Source organism: Passer domesticus, chromosome 17 (assembly GCF_036417665.1).
Source record: "Passer domesticus isolate bPasDom1 chromosome 17, bPasDom1.hap1, whole genome shotgun sequence".
NCBI classification, from domain to species: domain Eukaryota; kingdom Metazoa; phylum Chordata; class Aves; order Passeriformes; family Passeridae; genus Passer; species Passer domesticus.
Genome location: NC_087490.1, coordinates 10284532 through 10303616, shown reverse-complemented (window position 1 = coordinate 10303616; position 19085 = coordinate 10284532). Strand labels below are relative to the sequence as shown.

The 19085-nt window shown below is 46.5% G+C and overlaps 1 protein-coding gene across 4 annotated transcripts in view; it reads right to left on the bottom strand.

Annotated features, from left to right (window-relative positions):
• HECTD4 (HECT domain E3 ubiquitin protein ligase 4) overlaps window positions 1-19085 on the bottom strand; it is a 64997-nt gene that overhangs the window by 9815 nt on the left and 36097 nt on the right. For all 4 annotated transcript variants that reach the window (XM_064392307.1, XM_064392309.1, XM_064392308.1 and 1 more), the window contains exons 35-66: window positions 18725-18878; window positions 18208-18488; window positions 17609-17798; window positions 16693-16774; window positions 15925-16127; window positions 15607-15742; window positions 14825-15007; window positions 14426-14596; window positions 13835-14004; window positions 13393-13508; window positions 12596-12699; window positions 12220-12381; window positions 11946-12094; window positions 11642-11721; window positions 11361-11524; window positions 10669-10906; window positions 10104-10240; window positions 9808-9934; window positions 9057-9194; window positions 8813-8949; window positions 8502-8662; window positions 8137-8318; window positions 7560-7765; window positions 7108-7238; window positions 6739-6944; window positions 5733-5912; window positions 4147-5453; window positions 2477-2684; window positions 1648-1871; window positions 1415-1566; window positions 941-1047; window positions 58-181 (exon numbers count right to left, since the gene is read on the bottom strand). In XM_064392307.1, the coding sequence (XP_064248377.1) occupies window positions 58-181; window positions 941-1047; window positions 1415-1566; window positions 1648-1871; window positions 2477-2684; window positions 4147-5453; window positions 5733-5912; window positions 6739-6944; window positions 7108-7238; window positions 7560-7765; window positions 8137-8318; window positions 8502-8662; window positions 8813-8949; window positions 9057-9194; window positions 9808-9934; window positions 10104-10240; window positions 10669-10906; window positions 11361-11524; window positions 11642-11721; window positions 11946-12094; window positions 12220-12381; window positions 12596-12699; window positions 13393-13508; window positions 13835-14004; window positions 14426-14596; window positions 14825-15007; window positions 15607-15742; window positions 15925-16127; window positions 16693-16774; window positions 17609-17798; window positions 18208-18488; window positions 18725-18878 (6310 nt within the window). The remainder of the gene's footprint in view (window positions 1-57; window positions 182-940; window positions 1048-1414; window positions 1567-1647; window positions 1872-2476; window positions 2685-4146; window positions 5454-5732; window positions 5913-6738; window positions 6945-7107; window positions 7239-7559; window positions 7766-8136; window positions 8319-8501; window positions 8663-8812; window positions 8950-9056; window positions 9195-9807; window positions 9935-10103; window positions 10241-10668; window positions 10907-11360; window positions 11525-11641; window positions 11722-11945; window positions 12095-12219; window positions 12382-12595; window positions 12700-13392; window positions 13509-13834; window positions 14005-14425; window positions 14597-14824; window positions 15008-15606; window positions 15743-15924; window positions 16128-16692; window positions 16775-17608; window positions 17799-18207; window positions 18489-18724; window positions 18879-19085) is intronic.

Sequence of the window (19085 nt, the reverse complement as noted above, 5' to 3'; positions counted from 1 at the left end):
TTGGGTTTAAGTGAGCACAGTGAGCAACACCTCCCCAAAGAGGTCTGCAAGCTGTACCTCTCAAAGTGCAGGTCGTAGCCACAGGACAGGATGGCTCTCCACACGCTGCGGATGTCCTGCTTGGAGCGGTCCACCACGAACCGGTGAAACCCATCCAGGGTCAGGTACTTCTCCTCAGGAACTGCCACCAAACGTGGACCAGCAAAGAGTTCATGAAGTTCTCACCCCCCCAGGAGCAGGAGGTGGCTGCTGCCAGCCTCCTCCTGCTGTCCCATCCCACCACGGACCCTTTCCAGGGAGTTCCATCTATCACACGTTGGTCAGGTCCACCTCAGTCAATGGCACCTTCTCACTCCCCTTAAGGGCTCAAATCCCCCAGTGCTCCTCTGGAACACCTCCCTCTAACCCCACCTGGCTGAATGCTGAAATTCCCCTTTTCTGAGCTAACCTGGCACTTCTTGGCAGGAAGGAGAGGTCCAAACTTGTGTCTGTTCACTCTTCCAGCAGACCAAAGCTCTGAGCACAACCCCTGTCCCCCATGGCTGTGCTGTCTCCTCCAGAAGTTCTGAGGTTTCTCAATCATCTTTTTTATCCAATTTCCCACTTGTAACTGAAGAATTTCCCAGTGCAAATTGAGAAGCACAATTTAAACCCACCTGGTTCAAAACCTCACTGCACCAAAGCCTTGGAACTACCCCTTAGGAAGTTTTCTGTCTGGTTTATTGACATGCCCTACACACTGCTGCAAGAACTGTTTGCTCTCACACTGATGGGCCCAGATTCACAGAGACACAAATAAAAGCAGCATTTTAAATCACTATTAAAAAAAATAACTTGTTAGAAATAAAGACAAACCAGACCTATCATGAAGTCATATAAACCTGTCAATAAAAATATTTTTTCTATGATAAAACTATAAAAAATTCTCAGCAGCTCCCACCTTCCTGTTTCTTTGTGGGAGACTTCTCAGGGTCCTTCTCCTCAGGCTTGCTCTTCTCAGGAGATTTGGGCTTTACAGTGGGTTTCTTCTCACTTAAGGCTGTTCGGCTGAGGGACAAAGTGGGGGTTAGGATCAAAAGTTTTCTTTCATCTGCTCACAAAATCCCAAAATTGTCTGGAAGGATCCTAAAGCCCATCCAGTCCCACTCCTGCCTCAAACTCTGTCCAACCTGATCTGTGTTTTGGTACAAGGAACACTGATGAACACAATTCCAATGTTCTATAAATAGATCCCAACAACTCCACCCCAATCTCTGTAAAAAGAAAAGCTTTGCCAAATAATTTCCAGAAATCTGAGATGCTCTGACATTAACACCACTCCCTGTTCCAAAGCACAGAGGGATGGGGGATAAACCCTGGATTTCTACAGTGAAATCCAACATTCCACAAGTGCCACGAGGCTGAGGACACCCACCTGACACTGTTGAGCATGGACTTCTCCTTGGTGGGGGGTTTGGTGACCGGGCGCTTGGTGCTCACCACCTTCACCGGGTGCTGCTCCTTGCCGGCCTTGTTGTACTTGCTCTTGTCAAATTTGGGCTTGGGAACTCCATATTTCCTTAAAATCTTCCAAGACAAAAAGCAAATCATCACCCAGTGCTTTCAAGGGACACCAAAAGAGGTTGAGAAGAGCTGGCAAAGCACTACCTGGGTGAGCTGGTCCTCCAGCACCTTCTTGGGAGGGCGCACGTTGGTGAAGAAGACGTGGAGGAGGTTGCCAGGGGTTTGGGAATTGATCTGCTCCTTGCTGAGGTAAATGTCAGCCACCTTGATGGGCTTGGCTGGGGTCAGGCTCAGCATTTGTTCTGAATGGACACAGCTTTTAAAGATCTCTGTGAGAACCTCCCGAGCGCCTGGGACCAGTTTTTCACCTAATTAAAAGAAAACCAATGATTTGGTACAACATGCCATGGGAACTGGTTGGGATTTGAAATGTGAAAATAGATTTTGCATTCAGATAAAATAGTCTGCTTTGACATGGAAAATCACTTTTGCAGGAGAAAATAATCACTTTTTCAGTGGGAAACCTTCTCCTTCTGCACTCCATTAAAGACAGAGAATTGGCCACATCCTGTAATTACTACTTGAGGGAATAGTGGGGATGAAAAAAGCAGTTTATTTATCATGCCAGGATAAAAATTATGCTGTGCAGGCAGACACAAACACCTATCAACTGAACTAGCAGTCAAAAGTTATTTCAGTGGCTATTTTCTCAAAAGAAAACCCTAAAGAATTAAATCAGTAGTTTTTTGTGTTGATGAGGAGTGTTTATTTATTCATTATTTAATTGATTAGCTGGGTGGACAACCAAGAAATGTTCAGCTTGAAAATAGCCCCTGGAGGGATAAAACTTATTTTGCAATTTCTCCCTGGCAGTTGTCACCCCTGATTTATACTGAACCAAGGAGAGTCTGAGCCCTGTTCACCCCCCAAAATGCTGAACACAGGAGGGATTTGCCAATATCAAACCACCTACCTTTTATTGACTTATCATTGAAATAATCCTCTAGTGCTGGGCTCCCCTGGGTGTCAAACAAACTCTGATTTACAGTGGAAACAGTTAAAATCTCTTCAGTTGACATCTCCATGAGCTCATCCTCCCCATCCAGGCTGGACAAGCCAATGAGGTCACTGCTGTTGAAGAGGCTGGCTCGAATTTTCTCTATTTTAGCTCTTGACCTTATCTGTACAAATAATGCAATTAGTTCATAGCAATTCTGAGAAAACAAATTCACTTCCATTCATAGCAATTTGGGGTTTAAGCTTCCACCCCCCTCCCCATTCTGATAATCATTATTGCTTCTCTTCTCTGCTGCATCAATAATTTGATGCCAAAATTCAGGTTCAGCCTAGAAAAGATCCTTCCTGAGAGCACTGAAATCCTTGTGCTGGGAGTTAGCCAGGCACAGCTCTGATCCAGCTATCCCATTTCTCAGGCAGGAAAGAGCCCCTGGGAACAGCAGGGCAGGAGCTGAAGGTGTCAGCCAGGTAAGCTGGTGCATTATTTGTAACTCTGCTGTCCCTGCCTCAATTCTCCACCCTGAAAAATCTCAATTAGCACAGGCCTTGAAGCCTCAGCTACACAGACTGGGAAGGGGAACAGCAACTTCCTTTGATTCCCAGAATAATCACTACCAGAGCAGCTCCAGACTTGGAATAGTTTCCATGTGAACACTCTGGCAGCTTTCTCTCCACACTTAATGCTTTATTTCAATGATGCCTTCACGTCAATTAACAGCTCAAGAATAGCAGCTTGCAGAGCTTTCATCTGAATAAGCAGATTTTCTGCTAAAAGAGGAACTGATACAATCCCAGACTATACAAAAACATCTCTCTCCATTCCCAGGCTATCAGGAATGGCTGTGCTTTTGGAAGCTCCTGATAAATCTCAGCAGGCAATCTGTGGAAGCAGCAGAGAGGAAGGTTCTTGTGCAGAGCTGAACACCTGGAGTGACCCAGCACTGATGGCAACCACCCACAACGCTTTTAAAAATTAATCAACAACAAAATTTATCATGTCTCCTGAAGTAGCTTAACAGAGAAATCCATAGGTGGTTCAAAACAGGTGAAAAGGTACTGATTAAACATTAAATGATTGCCTTGTGGGTCAAACCAAAAGAGCCCCAATCTCTAAATTCATCTCAGCAGTGGCCAGAACAAATCTTAGAGAAAGGCACATGAAAGAGGAAATGAACTGATCTTTCCCCTGACATGTTCTCCCAGCCTCTGCAGAGCAGTTTAAATATTTCCTCAGTTGGAAGATGCACTGGCTGCTGTGCTCCACAGCTACCAATCCTCCAGGAATTTAATCCCTTAAGAGTTCATTGATGGCCTTGGCTTCAGCAGCACTCTGAAAATGAGCTCTACAAGCTGGAACACACAGGAGCTCTTCCTTACTTCCTTCTGTTGTCCACCTGCTGCTGGATCTCCCCACTACTGAGTCCCCTCTGTCCTTTGGGAGACAGGGATTGTTCCCAAGCCTGTGAATGTGGGGAAGGGAATCCTGTGCTCCTCAGCCATCCTGTCCAAGCTGAGACCTCCCAGTCTCCCGTGCTGTTAGACACACATCTACCACGGAAAAAGCCAGATCCTAGAGTGAGATCCCATTCTCCCAACACCCTGGCTCCAGAGGCCCCTCTCTGTTACCTCCACCACGGCGAAGCCCTTGATGGGCCGTGCCAGCAGCGGCTGATTGTCCAGAGATGTCACCGTGTACATGGAGCCCACGTCCGACACCGACGCCGTCTCCACGTTGTCCAGGGGCTCCCCGAGGCTGCCCAGGCTGCCCAGGCTCCCGGTGCTGCAGTGGGAAAGATCCAAACTCTCCTGGCTGGACACCACGTGCGGCTGCTCCAGCAGCCCGGGCGGGATGGGCAGCTCCAGCCCTGCCTGGAACTGGTCCACGGAGATGTCGCTGACGGTGCGGGAGATCCCCTGGGAGCTGCAGAGGGAAGCCTGGCTGGTGGAGGCCGAGGCGCTGACGCTCATGGCGGGGGTGACGCTGCTGGAGCTGCTGATGTCCAAACTGTCGGCGCTGCTGGAAACCGTCGGCTTCTCCAGCTCCGTCCTGCACTCTCCTCCTTCTGCTTTGTCCTTGGTTTTTTTGGGATCTTCTTCCTGCAGAGGGATGTAGATCTCATCCTTGAAGACTCCGCCGTGGGCGTTGCAGGCCTTCCTGATGGCGTTCCTGACCGTGCCCTCCTCCAGGTGCGTGGGGATGCCGGAGATGACGAGCAGGCGGCTGTGGGCCGTGGGCCCCACCAGGGCCTGGCAGGCGTCTGCCACGGCATCGTTGGTCACACCCAGCCCCTGGGGGTCCTTCTTTGTCAGGTGCCTGAGGATTATCAGCAGGGTCAGAGCTCTGTGGAACCACAGCATGTCCTCAGGCTTGCTGCCCCCGATGCTGAGGAGCGCCGCGTCCGTCTCGGCCGCCCTGGATGAAGCTCTTTTCCCTGAAGATGAGGTTTTCTCCCGCTTCATTTTGACTTTTTTCCTCTTGGACAGCAAGCTCGGGCTCTGTGGTGTCTGCCCTGGGGAAGATGAGGATGAGGAGGAGGAGTCACTAAGATTTGGGGCACTGGTGGATGAGATCACGTTGGCTGTCACGCTCATGTTGATGGGCAAGGTGACTTCTGCCACAGCCAGGCACACTTCCATCAGGGCATGGAAGTACGTGGAGAATCTTCCCTGGTCGGCCACTCCAACCCCAGAGGCACCACAGGCATTCCCAGACACCCAGTTCTGGGTTTCCTCATCGTAGAGCTTGTGCAGCTCTGACTGCAGGGCCATCAGCATGGCCAGGCAGGGGTTGAGCTGCAGGGCGATGGACGAGGACAATCCTGCTGGATTCTTCTTCTGCTCCAGACTGTGGATTTTGCGAAGCAGCTCGGCCAGGAGGTGAAAGATCAATTCCTTCACACACGCTGCCATGTCAGTTGTCCAGAGGAAGTTGCCTGTGTGAGGAATGCAAGGCATGGCAGTCAGCAGTGCTTCACTCTTAGCAGAAAGTAACATTTAAGAAAGCACCAGAAAAGCTAATTTCAACGTCGTGACAGCAGTAAGACAGACAGGAAGGTTAGTCCAAGAACTGCAGAAAATTTCTGGAGGTTGAAGAAAATTTCACTATAGTGGAAGAGCTCAGAAAACTTCAACCATAGTTTTTGCCTCCTGAACTCTCTACCTGAGCCAGCAAATTATCAGTGCTCATTACTAAGGAAATACTCCATTCTCACCTAAAAATTCCACTACTTGCAAGAGAACTGAGGCAGGAATGGTATCCAGTTCATCTTCAGATTTTCCATCCCCTTCTTCTAACTTCCAGGTTAAGAGCTGTTCTGTGAATGCCATTGCCAGGGGGAATTCCAGGGGAAGGGAATGCAAGACCAGTACAGCTCCAGGAGGAGGAGACACTCCTAAGCAAAAAGGACCAAGAAAATCTTCATCATGATTCTGAGCATTGATAAAGTAAAAGTAGTAACATTTACGATTTTTTCAAGGCTAAACTTCTGTTAAGTGAGAATTTTCTCTGCAGCACCTTGTAAGAAACAAATAGGAATGTTTCTCTATATTGATAAGTTACTATAATCTGTAATTATAAATGTACAGAGAACATTTTAGTCACATAAAGAAACAGAGTAATTTTGAGCCTGAACATACATTAAATACAAACAGAACTTCCCCCAAAATCCTTTATTTTAGTCTGATGGGTACTGAAAACAACAGCAGCAGAAGAACTTTAGAATCTCCAAGGGGAAGTTTTAAGAACTCACTGCACCCAGTCACCTTCACTGCTCTAAATCCCACTGTCTCTCCCTCTGGGCAAGAGTAAAAAGAAGATTAATGATTCTTCTTGCTCGAGTGACCTAAGTATTGCTACACTGTGTTACTCTGTGGATAAGAGGGTCCTACAAAGACCTAAAAAAGCAATAAAAAATTACTCTCCATCTGAAACAGCTCCTCAAACACCAACACTGCAGAAATTAGTATTTTGAATAAAATATTTAAAATACAAACACTGCTAGGTGAACTCCCAGAATATAAAAATCAGAATCACATGGTTGACAGTGGTTATAAAACCAGGTTTTTTTGGTTAAGAATGAATTCCTTGTACAAAAATCCTGCCCTATCTGCTGCTAGGGCTGGCGACCACACGGGAAGGTGCTGCAGAGGCCATAATGAAGCTCTGTCAGCCCTGAGAGCACAGGGAAGGCTTTTCCCTGGTGCAGTGGCTGTGCTCACCCAGTTTGATGTGCACCCTGTCGGTGGGGGTGATGACAGCTGGGTACTGGTTGGTGGTGGGGGGCGGCGTGAGGCCGGTGTTGGTGGGGGAGGCGTCGCGGGGGTAGCACACGGCCTCGATCAGGTTCAGCTGCCCGTTCCTCTTCACCTTGTGCCCCAGCCCATAGACCAGCACCCGAGCCCAGGGGGCCTTGTACAGGGATGAGCTGGGGAAACAGCAGCACAGCTTGGTTAGGCTCAAAGCAGCTGGAACATATCCCAGCCACCACTCAGGGGAAGTCTCGGAGAAGAGAAAAGTGAAACAAAATAAAAACTCCATCCCCAGGGCTGCCAGGCTCAGAGCCAGCCCTGCCCCTCTCCAGGACTCACTCTTTTCGGAACCCAGACTGACTTTCCTTGCAGGACACAATCACAAAGGCAGCCCCAGGAAAATTCACATCCATGTTGACCTTGGATTCAGAAATTGGGAATTCTTCGGCAGGAAATTGTTCTGGTGCCGCCTGTAACAGGACAATTCATCATGAGGGATCCAAAACAGCAGCAAACCTCCTCCCTCTTCTTTAATTATAGAGTGCTCTATAGCCAGTGCATTTAATTAACTGCAAATTATGACACAGTGGGAGGCCACTTCATTTTAATTCAATCCAGAGCATTGCTGCTGCTTCTGTTTTCAGTGTGCCCACTGCAATCAGGGTAACAGAACCATCCAGAGAAACAATTCCCTGTGAGGGACAGCATCAGGGACATTTCAACCACACAGAGAACAAGGGCTCCTGAGAATGGAACCCAGCACTCCCATGAAACATGAGTGAGTATTTTACCTGCAGAAAGGAGCAGATCTGTTTGGTGAGGTCCAGGAGACTCTCCTCTCCCTGATGCAGTGTCCGAGTGATGGCCACAGTCAGCCACTCCCTGATGGCCTGGGAATTGCCCTGATAGAAGAGGTCTGTGGCAGCACAGGTCTGGGAATGGATGCAGTGCTGCAGGGACTGGGCCAGGAGAATGGAGCTTGAGCTGATGGTTCCATCTGGAACAACAAGGAAAACAGCACAAATGTGGAGATGACTCCAAATGTTTACATGGCCTGGGAAACAAAAGCTGTAAAACACCCGAAAGATTCCCAACCTCTGTTTTCAAGTGGAAAACTCCTTGCCTAAAAATCAGCATTAGAAAGGACCCACCCAGGCCCAGCCTTGTGGCTGGGATGGCCTCCCCATGCCAGCTGTGCCCCTCACCAGCCTCAGCCCAGCCCCTAGTGAGGGCAAACACAGAGCTGGCTCATTCTTAAATACCATCATTATTAACCAACTAATAAAGAAATACCAAATCCATTAATTTTTTTTTGTTCCCAGAAAAATACTGTACCAAAGAAGAGCTGGGACAAAACCAAGTGTTTACCAGGAAGAGGTGGTGCAAGAAGCTGGTTGGAGAGCAGCTGCAGGTGCTCCAGGGTGATATCCCGGATGGCAGGAATGTGGAACAGCCGGGTGAACATGTGGGGAGATTTGGGAGCAAAAATATTGAGCAGAGCCATGCGACAGTAGAGCTTGGCCAGGGCAGCTTCACTCCTCAACAGCTCCCTAGGGAACACAAACATTAATTCTGTTAATTCCTTAACATTAAATACAACCATGGCAATAAGATTTCAGAAGTTTGTACTGTTTAGAACAAAGCTGTAGCAGGTAACTGCACTACAGGAAATGCCCTTCAGCCAATTCAAATTCAGGTAATAAAGTGCCTTGTAACCACATCTCTTTTTTCACCTGTGAATTTGGATGTTGGTGTTATCCAGGGTGACCAATCCATTGGTTGCAGTCCTCCTGTACCCTGCAGGTGGCCTTTCCAACATGTCAATGGGATACCAGTACCTCACCAGGACCCCCTCACTCCGCAGGTAAGTCTCCACTTGGACCAGTTCATTCACCTGCAACACCAAACCCAGCACTGTCAGTAACACAAAATTATAACCACATTTTTCCTTCCAAGAGAGCCCCAATCCAGCATCCTGAGCAGTTTTTGCTCCCAGCTGTGTGATGCTGACCACTAAATGTCCTCTCATTGTGTGTTTACTCACCGAGTCCACATCCAGGACAACCCCATGAAGACCAAATGTCTTCAGCATGCCCCGAATGGCAAACTTGGGCAGAGCTGTTCCTACAGCACTGCTGGTGACGTTGTTGCTGTCAGGAGAGCGAGTCACCACGGTGAGACCTGGCAGAAAGGGACACCATTTGAAGGTGTTTTCCTCAGGTGACAATTAGATGCCAAAACCCCCTGAGCTTTTCTTTACCCCTCAGGATCCTTTGTGCTGCCCTTACCTTTCCGTACTTTATCGATTGTGAATTTGTTTGCTTCATCTTTGATATCCTCGATGGTGGGAAGGTAGAGATCCCTTGGGATGCCTCCATTTTCCTCATACAGGAATTCCACAGTTTGCCTTGCTATATCAACCATTCCTGAAAGACAGGAGGGAATGCAAATTATTTCCCTCAGCCACTTGAATAAGTTCTTAGTCTCATTAATATCCCAAGCAGGTGAGTTTTCCAAGTACTTAAATACTCTCTCAGTCAGGCTGAAGGATGGAAATTGGGAGCTTTCCTGAGGAAGTTTTTCCTGAGCTTCTCATGGGGGCTCAGAATTCCTAGCTTGCTCTGATTGTGACTTTCCCACAAACACATTGTCCTGCCAGAGCTGAATTCTACAAAACTCCTAAATCTCCCCTTATTATTACTTAAACCAAAAAATTTTGCCTTGATAGTCACAGACAGAAAATGCACAGATATAGTTTCTTCCCGAGCCATTATTCCAGAATGTTTCTGTATCCACATCACAACAAATTCTGTCACTATTTCTGAAACTATTTTCTCTATTTAAATAGCCAAACATAGTAAAAGTGTTAAAGAAAAAGCATGAGCACAAGCAAAATTCTAAGCACTGGAGGGAAACAGCAAGTGATTTTTTTTTTATGTTTTCCAGCCCTGAATACAGTAAAATAAGAAAGAAACACAGCTGCTCTCTCAGACTTCCTGCACATCACAGAAAATAACATGCATGGAAATAAATACATACCTAACTGTAAAGCTCCTTTAATCTGATCCAGCCCAGACTTCCTCTCAGCCTCATTACGGAATCTTCTTCTAATCGTAGGGAAAACCTTGGTTTCCCAGGCTTTGACCAGGAGGGCATAGTGATCCTCCTACAAAGACAAAAGTGTTTTAAACACCAAGAAGTGATAAGTTATCAGCAGTTACATTTTTGTAAGGGAAGCAGGAAGAACTCTTGTGTGGCCAAATTTCAAAATTTAAATGACAAGATCTGGTTTTAGGCTCTAAATTAGAGAAGGCAGAGTTTGCCACATTCCTCACCCTGGGAATATCATCGTCATCATCATCATCACTTTCATCATCTGCAATAGGAGGGGGATGAGGATCAGGGCCTGAGGTGATGAAGTTCTCATAGCTCAGCTCCATTTTATAGTGGCAGGATGTATCACTGTCATACTCTGCAAGACACAGACAGAAATAATGAGATGATAATGCATGCAAAGACATCCCATGAAATTGGAGACATACAGCATTCCATGCTCTCCAATCAGGGGGTGGGAATGCAATTCCTTTTGACACAGCATAACCAATTGGCTGATCCAATCCACCGTGACATCCTATTGTATCCCAAACCCTAACGAGATAATTTCTCATTGAGGCTGCATTAATTATGAATAATTTGTGTATTCACACAGAGGAAGACCAAAGAAGATGTTTTAATTGCCTTGTCTAAAATCTGATAAACACAGCTTTGACTTGTGGCACTGCCTCATCGAAAAAAACACTACCTAAGGACTAAAGACTGCAGCCAGGCTGGGCTTAAATCCCATTTCCTTGCTTGCCATTTCTGCTGGGAGGGCTTTAAAAGGAGCGAATGTCACTTTACGTTGCTGAGCCGTGGCGACGGCGGCGATCCTGCAGGGGGGCCCGTGGGTGCCAGGGTCGGAGGCGATGCTGGTGCCAGCGTCGTTGTCACTGTCAGAGGCCATGGCAAAGGGCAAGGCCTCGAAGTTGGCACTGATCTCCTCGGCCAGGTCCAGGCACAGGTCGGCGGCGTTGCGGTGAGCCTGGCCCTCGGCGTACGCGAACGGCCGCGAGCCGAAGTTCGCCCGCACCTTGGTGTTCTGCAAAAGGACGCAGGGAAGCTCTCAGATCCTGCTCTGAGCCCTCACTCTGCCCCAGGCAGGAGCTGATCACACCTCCCTGCCACCAGGATCCCCAGCTGGCACTCTGGGAAAGCTTTGAGCTGCTAAAGACACGCTTTGAACGTGCCTGCTTTCCAGCCTCAAGCTGGGTGCTTTGAAGCAAGGCCACTGCTGGCCAGGAATGCTGAGAGGAGCTCCTGGCATGGCACAAGGCATCCTGCCAGGCCAGCTGCACACTGCTGTGCTAATGGGCAGGGAAAAGCAAAATAATGACACAACACATGCACCTGGGAGGGCTAATGAATACCTCAACCTACCCAAGAAAGGTAAAAACTATCAATTTGCTTCTCTACAGAGCAGGTTCAATATTTTATATAATGGTTTTTGTATTTCTGAAAGTATATGAAGTGACATATTTCTGTTACAAACTTGCCTTTTTCTGAATGTGGACAACTGGCCACATTCCACCAGAGACATCCTCTAGGTAGGGCACAAGTCTCTGCCCACAATATGTAAAATAAACTCTGCCCTTGGCTGGCTGCCCTGGAGGAGGGGGAGTTCCTTCTGTTCTTTCCCATCCAATTCCTGCTACATCACCTGGAGAAAAACACAGTCATATAAAGGATTTAATCAGTTTTTTCATCCAGCATTTCCCCGACATTCAGAGGATTTTGTGATGGAGCAGATAAGGATTTTAGCCATACTGTCACATACCAGGGGAAAGAGTCACATCCAGTCTGACACTCTTCCACTGCAGCAGGCTGGAGCCATTGTAGTGCACTGCTCGCCCATTGCTGAGGGGCAACAGGGACACAGTGAGAGACAGCACTGAGCCAGAGCAGGATCACCACCCACCAAAGCTGTGACACTCAAAAGACACCTCAACCCTCCTGATTCTGCAAAGATATTCCAGTCCATTTCAGCATTCAATTAAAAAGTAAATATTGCCCATACAGCCTCCTCCCCAGTCTGCTAACAATGTACTGGACATGGATTTCCATGTGCATCTCCAACCTACTTGTGAAAGAGGCAGGTGCCCACTGGGTTTGTCCAAGCCCCATCCCGTTTTTCTGCCTCTGTGGCAAATCCAAAGGAAACTATTGGCCCAGTGTCATCATCTGTGTCTCCATAGGAAACCACTTCAATTTCCCAGTAGAATGATGGTGCCTAGAAATAAAAATAACACATTTTAAGAAGTTATTTAGAGTTTAAAGAATCAATTTTCTTGCTTTTCCTTTTCATGCCCTGTTGGATATTCAATGACAAAGTGCTGGAGAGCTGTGAGGTCTCACCTGTACTGGCACGGGGGAGGTGGCATAGATAAAGGTGCCCCGAGGAAGTCCCCCACCTGCACTGGGATCAGCCAGGAAGGTCACAGCAGTGAGGTGTGAGGAGAACATGCAGGCTCTCACTGGGGGGAACACCCTGGATGGGCTCCACGTGATTTCTTTGGGCTGCAGACACAACAGAGCAGTTTATTTTACCAATCACAATTCAAGTCACCCACTAAAATACAATCGCACAGTTTATGAGGGGCGCATTTAACACAACTCCAACAAATCACATCCCAGTAGAGAAATTCCCATTAAACATTCCAAGAATGCCCCCAGTTTGGGCAGCAGCAGGGGTTTCCCAGGGCAGAGGGCTCAGCACTGTGCCTGTGCTCACCTGTCTCCTGTCTGCTTGCAGGGGAGGAGGAGGGGGCCGAGCACAGTCCCGGTACAACATCCGTAACCTCTCACACTGCATCTCCACAACCACCAGCCTCTCCCCTGCAACAACAACCCACACCAGCATCAGCCTCCAGCTGCTTCCTCGAGCCCCACACTGCAACCTTAATTCAGAAATAAATATGGTGTTTGCACTTGGAGGAGGTTTGATCAGTCTCACTCAAATAATGAAATTAAGGGTAAAATGTAACATATGCAAGTATTTTCTCATGTTTATTTTATATCTGGTTTGCAAAGACACTATTATGTTCATCAACACAAAGTTCATTTTAGTGAGCAAGTTTATGGTCCAGGAAAAGCAGGAAAGCAAAACAATGTATGTCTACTGTCACAAAAATCAGTCCTTGCCCTTTGACACCTAAATCCCTTGGCTCCTACCCTTCACTTCAGCCACTTTTTCTCTGGCATGTTCCTAAAAACTTGCCCCTGAACTAAGATTTCTGCTGGGCAGAATTTCATAAAAATCATAAAGGAAGTGGAAAGTGCAGTAGAGAAGCAGGACTTGCTTTTCTGATACACAGAATAATCCTGTTCTGGCCTAAATCAATGCCTAATGTTTAATGATTTAGGCTGATTATTAGCTGTTCTTCCATCAGCAGATCTGCAGCTGTGACAAGACACTCTGTCCTGTGCCAGTTGCTAAACTCTGGGTAGCTGGAGGAGAAAACACTGAAATGATCTTAAAAGCTGCTCTGTTTCTGACCTGAAAATGCCAAGAAGGTGTTGGCTACATACCAGGGCTGCACTCCTGGGCCACCAAATTCAGAACTTCTACAGCAGCTGGGCACTGTTGAATGAATTCTTCACAGAATGAGCTGTCTTCCAACAGCTGAGCCATCACCAGGCATGCTCTGAACAGAAAAACAATACATTTCAAGTGTTACAAAGTGTGCTGAATCCAGAGCTGGCTTTACAGTAGTGAATTCAAGGGTGGTTTAAGGGTGGTCTTAACCCTGCTTTTAGCTGGACCCTCCCCAAAGGCAGCTTTTCCCTGCTTCATAAATGGATTTATTGAAGCATTTGCTCAGTGTGTTGCAGGGACACCCGTGAACAACACCCAGACACTAAAAGGGAGCCCAAGGAGAATTGGTGCAGCCCTTTGCTGCACACCCCCAGAGGAAGGGCACAAGAACTCATGCAGTTCCCTGGGATGTTTGTGCACAAAGGCAGGACTCACCTGGTTCTTATTTCAGCAAGGAGCCGGACCACTGCCATTACTGGGGTTGAGCCATCTCCTGTTGCAGGAAGTGAGGTGTGAATAGAGAGACTTCCCTCCTGAGGGAGCAACATGGACTGGACTGCCTGTACTACCTTCTCAGTAATGGACAGTTTATGAAGAGGCAATGCCTGATGGTGGGGGGGCACGGTAAAAAGTTAAATTCAAGTAGTTAGTTTCTAAGAAATGAGGGTGTTTTATTACCTGGAGTTAATTCTTATAATTTACTATCACAAAATCAGCACCAAACACCAATAAAAGAAAAATAAACAAACCCCAAACCAAGCCAGAAATTAACCAAAAAAACCTCCCACCCAGTATGCAACAGAATATATTTAAGCACAAAAGATGAATATTTATGTTACTTGAATGAGAACTCAAACATACTGTTAAATATATGCTTAAAAAAACAAGGCAAACATTACAAATCATTTATAAGCAGAGATGCAACACTTTTTTTTACGTGCTGTAGATTAATAGTCAGTATGCTGTGACAGAAATAAAGCAAGAATCGAGATTATACTGAATATTGGATGTTTAAAACTCCCATACCTCAGATCTTGGAACACAGAGCCTAGACAATGGAATAGTTAAAGTGTCTGATGCCTGGGAGGTCTTTCTAGTGTCTATAGTGGTGGGTGGGAATTTGACTGTGGCTATACCTTCTTGCTCATTAATAGATGCCACAACTCCAATGCTTCCTGCTATTCCTTTGCCTAAAACCTACAACCAAAGGAGAGCTGCGTGAGATTGAAGTGTTACAACCAGGAATCAGGGTCTGACATCACACACCAACTGCACACACAAGCACAGGGGGGTGTTTTAGGAAACAAGCTCCACAAGCTGCTGTTCCACAAGCACATCCTGCTGCCAAGGATCCCAGCGCAGGGAAAACCTCCAGAGAGCAGCAATTCTCATCTAGGATATCAAATATGAACAGTGCTGAATTACCTGAACTTCAGAACCTATTTTAATTGTCTCCTTAAAGCCACCCAGAGCACACAGGGCAGCCACTGCCTGCCGAGCAATCCTTTGAAGTTTAGCCAGCTTCCTTCCACTGCTACTCCCGTTCTCCAAAATGCTCTCTGCATATTTCCCAAGCTGTGGAATGTACATCAGAGCCCGAGACAGAACCTGAAGACAGAAGCAAAAATACCAGGGAACGACTTCAAAGCACAATTCCAACAAAAACCAGTGCCCCAAGCCTCCAGCCCACACAGTCTCAGAAGAATTTTTGTTCTAGAAGAGAATTATGTAACTCAGAATATTCCAAGTTCTCTGAAGTGTGAGCACCATCAAAGCCACGACCATTCCCTGGTAACTTTTAGGAAAAATACATTCTTGGCAAAAGTTTTTGCTGAGGATTTCACCTAAGGAATAGATTAGGTGCTGCAGGATTCAGAGGAACACAAAACCAATGTGTTTTGTTCCAGCCAACACTTTGCACCCTCAGACGCCACAGCCAAGAGAACAGCCAAGGCAGAATAACCTGCCACAGGCAAAGGAACTCCTCAACAAACAGCACTGTTATAATGCCTGAAAAGAATAACAACACGTTATCTAATGATGGGTAAATTTTGAGTATTTGTCCCACCCTGAGACAGCTGGGTCTGTGCAGCTCCACACTCTGTGTTTGAATCAGAAAGGAGCAGCTCAGGCCTTGCTAATCATCAGATTCTCTAACTACTCAACCCCCAGTGAGGAATGTGCCACTCATGGTTGTGTTTGCTCACTTTTTCAGCAGTTGTTGTCCAGATCTGGGCTGCATTGGACTCTGGGGCCATGAGCAGGCTGTGCAGCAGGGCAATCACCTCTGCTGCCATGCTGTTTGCAACGTGCCCGCTGATGAACGGCCTCACCGGATCCGTCCTGGCCAGGAGAAAAAGGCAATTTGACCTTTCAGTTCACAGCCACAGCATGAAAAGAAGCTTCAGGTGTCAATAAGATACACACAAAAAAAGAAAAAGGAGGTTTAGGAACAGCCAGATTATCTTTGAGAGCACTGCAAATATTGATGGAGAGAAGAGCAGAATGCAGCCTAAGGGATTTACCTGGCGAGCTCTGAATTCCTCTCCCTGCAAATGGAAGTTTGTGCAGTCTTCTTTTTGTCCCCAGTGGACAAACCACTGGTGCTCTCTGGATTGACAGTCTCTATGGGTGGGCCCACACTCACTATCAGCCCAGATTGTGCCCACTTGGTTGCCTTTCTAAGAGCTGCAGCAGCTTCTTCTGTAATGACTTCACAGCAGCCACTCTGCAAAGGAAATTGTCATGGAAAGCAAATGTCAGATCTGTTTGGTCACTCTGCTCATGTAAAAGTGCTGAGAACACAGGAAAAGCCCCTCCTGGCTGTGTGTTAGTCATAGACAAGCTCTGTCTCTTGCTTTTTATCATCGACAGAGAGACCAGGGATAAATTCACTGCCTTTAACATTCCATTCTTGAATTAACAGTTCCATTTCTCTGATCAAAAAGCCACCAATGAGTATTTCTGGTGCAAACACTCAAGAAAATATCTGAAAATAGACATAAAATTTTAATTCAAGTGTGTGGCCTAAAATTTGCATTATCAATGTGCATTTAGGACTTGAGGAAAGAGAATATCAAAGGGGCTTAAACCTGACCTACAATGGCTGCAGGAAGCATCAGCTGAAATTCTTTTTCATCATTTACCCCTGTATTTGATCTGTATTTACAGAGGTAAATGATGAATAAAACAACATTTAACAAAGGGGTCTTAACATCAGTAAAAGCCAAGAATTCTGCCTGGCCACCAATTTTTAGGATGTTGAGCAATTCTCTAGTTATTCCTCCTCTTACTTTTGTCATGTCCCGATCCATCTTCACCACCTTCTCCATGTTGGCTCCAGTTCCCAGCCGGAATGGGCGACCTTCAGAGCTGCTGTTGGAGGGGAAACAAAACACAGGAGCTTTGTTCTGACTGTGGAAAACACAGCTGAGCTACACAGTCCAATTCCATACATTATGGGTGGGTTGAAATTATTTGAAGCCACCTTTGCAGCTGAATGCTCAAAAGAAAGAGAAATATTAGGCAGTTAAGGACATACCCCATTAACAGAGGGAATTTAATCCATTGAATGCAGTTATTCAAAGCAATTTAACCCTTCCCCCCTCAGGAAGAAGCCTCATGAAATGGTTTTTATTGATCACAAATGCCCAGGGCTCTGAGTTCACCTTTCACTTGTACCTTTTAGTGTAATTTTTAGAGTATGGGTTCAAAACCAACCAGGGAGTGGGGGAAGATGGAACAAATAACACAAAATGCAGGAGGTGACAGCACTGGCATTCAGTGATCCCAGCATCCAGGTGGGTGCTGAGAATACTAAAGAATCTTTAATAGCAAATTATTGTCCAGTTTATGCATTATTAAAGCAGTGCTTTTAAAGCCATTTTGCCTTGACAGTTCTATTTGTTAGTCCTACCCAGCACGTCACACCATGAACAAGATAAATGATATTCCATCAGAAACACTGAGTCTAAGTAGCTAATTTTTCATGAGATTGTTTTCAGACAGATGAAGATGTTCCCATGTTCCTTTGCATTATCTTATTGCTTTGCCAGTAAACACAAAACATTGGGCAGACACTTTGCTTTCCCATTTACTCGTGTATCAAGGATGTATTTTTCTGCAGCTGCTGCACTGGAAAAAAAAAAGGAGAAGATAAAGGGAATTGGCAAAATTGTTTCTAATTCCAATCCAGTGAGCTGAGATTACCTTAGTAAAGGCTGAAGTACTTCATGGGAGGACTGATCTTCTCTTTTATGGATAAAAATAGAGAGTTTACCATCCACTGCCTCGCTTTCTTCTCCAGGATCTTTATCACCTTTTATGGAATTTTTAGGGCTGGCTTTTGCCAAGGTAGTATCTGGCTCAGAGGCAGTTGGAGAAAGGACTGTCTGGCAGCCTTGAAGGAGAAAGGAAAAAGAAAACAAAGAAACACAACCATGAATTTTCTTACCCTTGGAACTAATGCTGACACATCTGGGATGTGCCTGAAACATCACTGAGACACCCACTTTGGTTTGAGGCCAGGGATTATTAGGAGGCAGATAGAAATTCACAGGAATATCCTGCTCTCAGTGAAAATCAGACACCTCCCAATACTTGAGCTCTCTGGCACAGGGTGCCCAGAGAAGCTGTGGCTGCCCTGGATCCCTGCAAGTGCCCAAGGCCAGGTTGGACGGGGTTTGGAGCAACCTGGCATAGTGGCAGGAGTGGAAAGGGGTGGGACTGGATGGGCTTTGAGGTCCCTTTCATTCCAAGATTCCATGAAACAGGAGTCCCTCAGGCACAACACAAACAGCTGCTGGTACCTGGCACGACGTAGTCTGCCAGCTTTGCCAGCAGCAGGGAGGCAATCTTGGAGGCTGGGTCACTGGGATCATCCTGCTCACTGTTCAGGGAGGGCACTGAGTAACTCCAGGGAGGCAATTCCACGTTTCCACAGTCCTCAACACTCATGAGAGGCAGTGCAGCACGACACAACTGCAGGATTATAAGGACCAGCTTTGGAGAAGGACGCTGATCCAAGAGAAGGGACAGAAGCTTGGACACACAGGCTGGCTGGCTCAGGATGGCTTTACCTATGTGACTTCTGAAAGGGAAAAGAATCTTGAAATTAAAAACAAATTCATTTATTATTTACAAGATGTATTAAAAGCAATTTCACTGCCTGACAAAACATCTTTAGCAATTCTTCCATAACTTGACAGCACTGATTAAACACTAAGATTAAGGGTCAGTTTTAGAATGGTTTAAAAAGATCCACAGAAGATCCTGCATGGGCTTTGATACACAGGAAGAAAATACTCCAGAGGAAAGGCCTGGTACCTTGAGAGGTCATTCAGAAGGCTGAGGACATCCTGCAGTGCATCATTCCCTGCAGCCTGGTTGCCACAGCACTCAGTGGCTCTGGCCAGGTGGTTGGTGAGGAGGCTGGAGACCTGCCTGGCCAGCCCGGAGTGAACAGCATCTGTGGAACCCCCTTTGGAAGGGATGGAAGAATGCACAGCTGTAATCAACACAAATCAATGTATCCACCAAAAAGCCACCTCTGATACATCCAGCATTAGCCAACAGCCACATGTAGGTTTAAGTGTGTTATGGGTGAATTCTACCACAGGAGAAATGCCAAATGATCACTCCAGGTTCTCTGATTATGTTTAGACAGAATCAAGTGGCAAAACTTGAA